This window comes from Tupaia chinensis, unplaced genomic scaffold (assembly GCF_000334495.1).
Source record: "Tupaia chinensis unplaced genomic scaffold, TupChi_1.0 Scaffold149658_1, whole genome shotgun sequence".
Classification (NCBI taxonomy): Eukaryota; Metazoa; Chordata; class Mammalia; order Scandentia; family Tupaiidae; genus Tupaia; species Tupaia belangeri.
This window is the reverse complement of record NW_006209503.1, coordinates 103,978-107,004: the sequence shown is the minus strand read 5'-3', so window position 1 is coordinate 107,004 and position 3,027 is coordinate 103,978. Positions and strand designations below refer to the sequence as shown.

The following is a 3,027-nucleotide window of genomic DNA, read 5'->3' as shown; positions in this document are numbered from 1 at the left end:
GTTCCCTTAACTTGGTGAAGCAGCCTCCTTCAACCTGCCTCAGGAACTAACAGATCAAGGACTGAATGATCACCGGCTGCAACTAGATTAAATGGAAGGGGCAGAGGGCTGGTGAAAGGTTTGACAGATTTTTAAAAATGTTTTAATAACAAAAGAGCCCATTCCTGAATCCCCAGGTTATGGGGTAATTCAAATTCCACCAAGAGCCTTTTTACATATTCTGAAATAATCAGTTCTAAGACATAAAAACCTTCACTCTTTTTCCTTTTATTATATCTTCTCAAATAAACTTCCCCAAAGGAAGATATTTTAAGAGCATTTTCAACATCTTTGGCATCACATAAAAAAGAAATCTCGTGTAAAAAACGAAATGTCATCTGAACTTTATAATACAAAGGCGCAATCCAATATGAACATATAAAACATATACAAATATAGTGCATGGTCAGTCACTTAATTCAGCTTTCTACAAAAAAAGTAACTTTTTAGAAATTAAAAAAAAAAAATCACAAAAGCACACTTCTCTTCCAGTGTCCAAGTTCCTGATCATTGTCCGGAGGGAAGAGAAGTGGGTTGGGAAGTAAGGGGGTCGGGGTGGCCTGGGCTCCTCAGTTCCGCCACGGCCTCCACATGGAGTCCGCCGTGAGCGAGGGGCCGCTGGAAGGCGACACTGCATTGGGACCCACGGAGGTCCCGCTGTTGCTGGTGTAGACCGGGATGACCGGGCCGCTGTGCGCGAAGGCCCCGTTGGGGATGAGGAAGGCAAACTGGCCGTCAGGAGCAGGCACCACCTGGAAGCCGCCAAACACCTTAGCCGCCTCCCCAGCCTGGCTGCCCAGCTTGCAGGGTGCGCCGCCGGGAGGGGGCGCCGCGCCCGGGGTGCGGCTGCCCCGGGTAGGTCATGGCGTTGATCTGGGTCATGCAGTTGGCCAGGTGGCCGAGCAGCCGGGTGCGCACCTCGGTGTTAACGCCCTCGCACGTGGACAGGAAGCGGGTCACCTCGTTCATGCACTCGCTGAAGCCGGCGCGGTACTTCCCCAGCACGCTTGGGTCTGTGCTCAGCGCGGCTGCAGGCCAGAGAAGACAGACGGGTCACTGAACGGCCCTGGCCCCGGGGCCACTGGCTCCCGCCCTGGGAGGTCCCCGCGGCGCGCCTCCCAGACCACACGCCCGCGGAACTGCCTCCGGCTGGGAGGGTGGGGTGAGTTTAGAGAAAAACAGCCCTCCTTCCACACTAGCGTGGTGGCCGAAGCCCAGACCGAAGCGCTCCCCATTAAAACGATCTCAGCTACCCCTACCCCACGCGCGATGTGACGTTGGGCAATGCTCCCGCACTATGCCATCCGAGCCTCATTTGCCCTCTGTAACCGGGTGGGGTGAGTGCTAAACCAGATGACCTGCTGGCTCCACGCAGCTCAAATCCGCCGCGGTTAAGCCCTTTCTCCCCTACCCGCTTCCCCAATAGCCAAGCCGCCCGCCACCCTCGCGCCTACAGCCTCCCTCCCTTTCCGGAACAGTAACAACTTGGAGTTGTGGCTATAAATAAGCCCCAGACCGTGGGAACACGAAGAGTGAGCCAAGGCAGTAAAATGTAGCTGAATGCCTCTCACAACCACGGGCGGAAGTCTGGAAGAAATCACGCAGGGCGAGGGGGACGCCCGCAGAGGGGGACGCGGCGAGCAGCCCTCACCCGTCATCTGCGCCCGCTGCAGGTTCCGGAGGTGCTTCACTGTCATTTCCAGAATGTCCGCTTTCTCCAGCTTAGAGTGCCTGGAGCTCTGCACGTAGAAGAGACAAGGGAGGAAAGTGAGACTCCTGTCAGCTGCCTTGAGTGCTAGGGGTCCCTCCCCGCACTCCCCCCTACCCCCGGCTGCAGCGCGGGTGTCCCAGGACCCCGGCGTGGGAGGCTCGGCCCTCTGAGCCAGTAAAACGCATTGCGAGCTGGGGGGCGGCGGGGGGGAAAGAGCCCACCAGCGAGAGGCTTTCATTCTTAGTGGCCGAGAAACAGTATTTCATTTATTTTAACGAAAAGAAAACGCAGCATTCCCCACTTACATCTTTCTTAAGAGCATCCAGTATCAGTGTTTTTAGCTGGCTTAGACTTTCATTTATTCTTGCTCTTCGTCTTTTCTCCATGATAGGCTTTGACGACTGCAAAAGAATTAAAAAGGGCTCTAAGTTCCAAGATTTTAAGAGAAAGTTCCCCCCAACCCCGACTTAATTTCTTAGGGCTGCAGAAAGATACAGGTAGTGCCCTTACCTTTCTGTGCTCAGATGCTGTCTTTGGCTTATCCGGGGTCGTGTTGACACTGGCTGGGGTGGCAGCCACAGGGGAGGAGGAATTTTTCTCCATTATATCAGCTGGCATTTTCTTTTTTTTTTTTTTAATCCCTAGAGAATTTTATTTTTGGAGTCTTTCAAGAAAAAAAAAATTCTGCTTATGTCTCTTTTACTTAAGTCTTTCACAAAACTACTGAGCAAGTGCTGAGGATTTATTATATTTTAACGGCTACTTGGTGATCGGTAGCTCTCTATTCCAGGACCAAGGAGAGAGGTAGACAGGGGATTCCGCTGTTATCAGCACCAGCTCCGGATCCTGTGTGATCCCCAGGCTCTGGCGGCCTCTATATATATCTGGGACTGCACGCGAACGGCTCGTGTGAAACTTCCCAAACTTTCTTTCCCACAGTAACTTTCAGCCAATAGGAGGAGGAGACACGCGGCAGCGCTCGTGGACCGCGCCCCCCCATTGGCCGCCAGGCACAAGGTCTGGCGGCCAATGGCGCGCGCCTGAGCCCGGGGCACCGGAGGCTACAACGTCAATCAAAAGGATTTTAACCCTTTGCTACTCTCCCTCTGGGCTTTGCTTTAGAGAGCATTTTTTTCGCTTTGGTTTTGGTCTAGTCTGTTCTTTCGGGGCTAGGGTATTTGTTCTTCATTCTCTTTTTTTATGTGTAATATAGTTGCTTTGATTGTAATGAGTTCATTTGAAATATGTAGCCGAGCAGGACAAAATTGTATTAGCAG

The 3,027-nt window shown here is 52.6% G+C and overlaps 1 protein-coding gene across 1 annotated transcript; it reads right to left on the bottom strand.

The window, feature by feature from the left end:
* Nucleotides 1-247: 247 nt before the first annotated feature.
* Nucleotides 248-2,624, bottom strand: HES1 (hes family bHLH transcription factor 1). Its single transcript, XM_006171449.3, is given in 5 exon segments — nt 248-876; nt 878-1,067; nt 1,691-1,778; nt 2,056-2,151; nt 2,261-2,624. Coding segments are annotated over 5 exon segments (750 nt in total). The 5' UTR covers nt 2,369-2,624; the 3' UTR covers nt 248-608.
* Nucleotides 2,625-3,027: the final 403 nt, after the last annotated feature.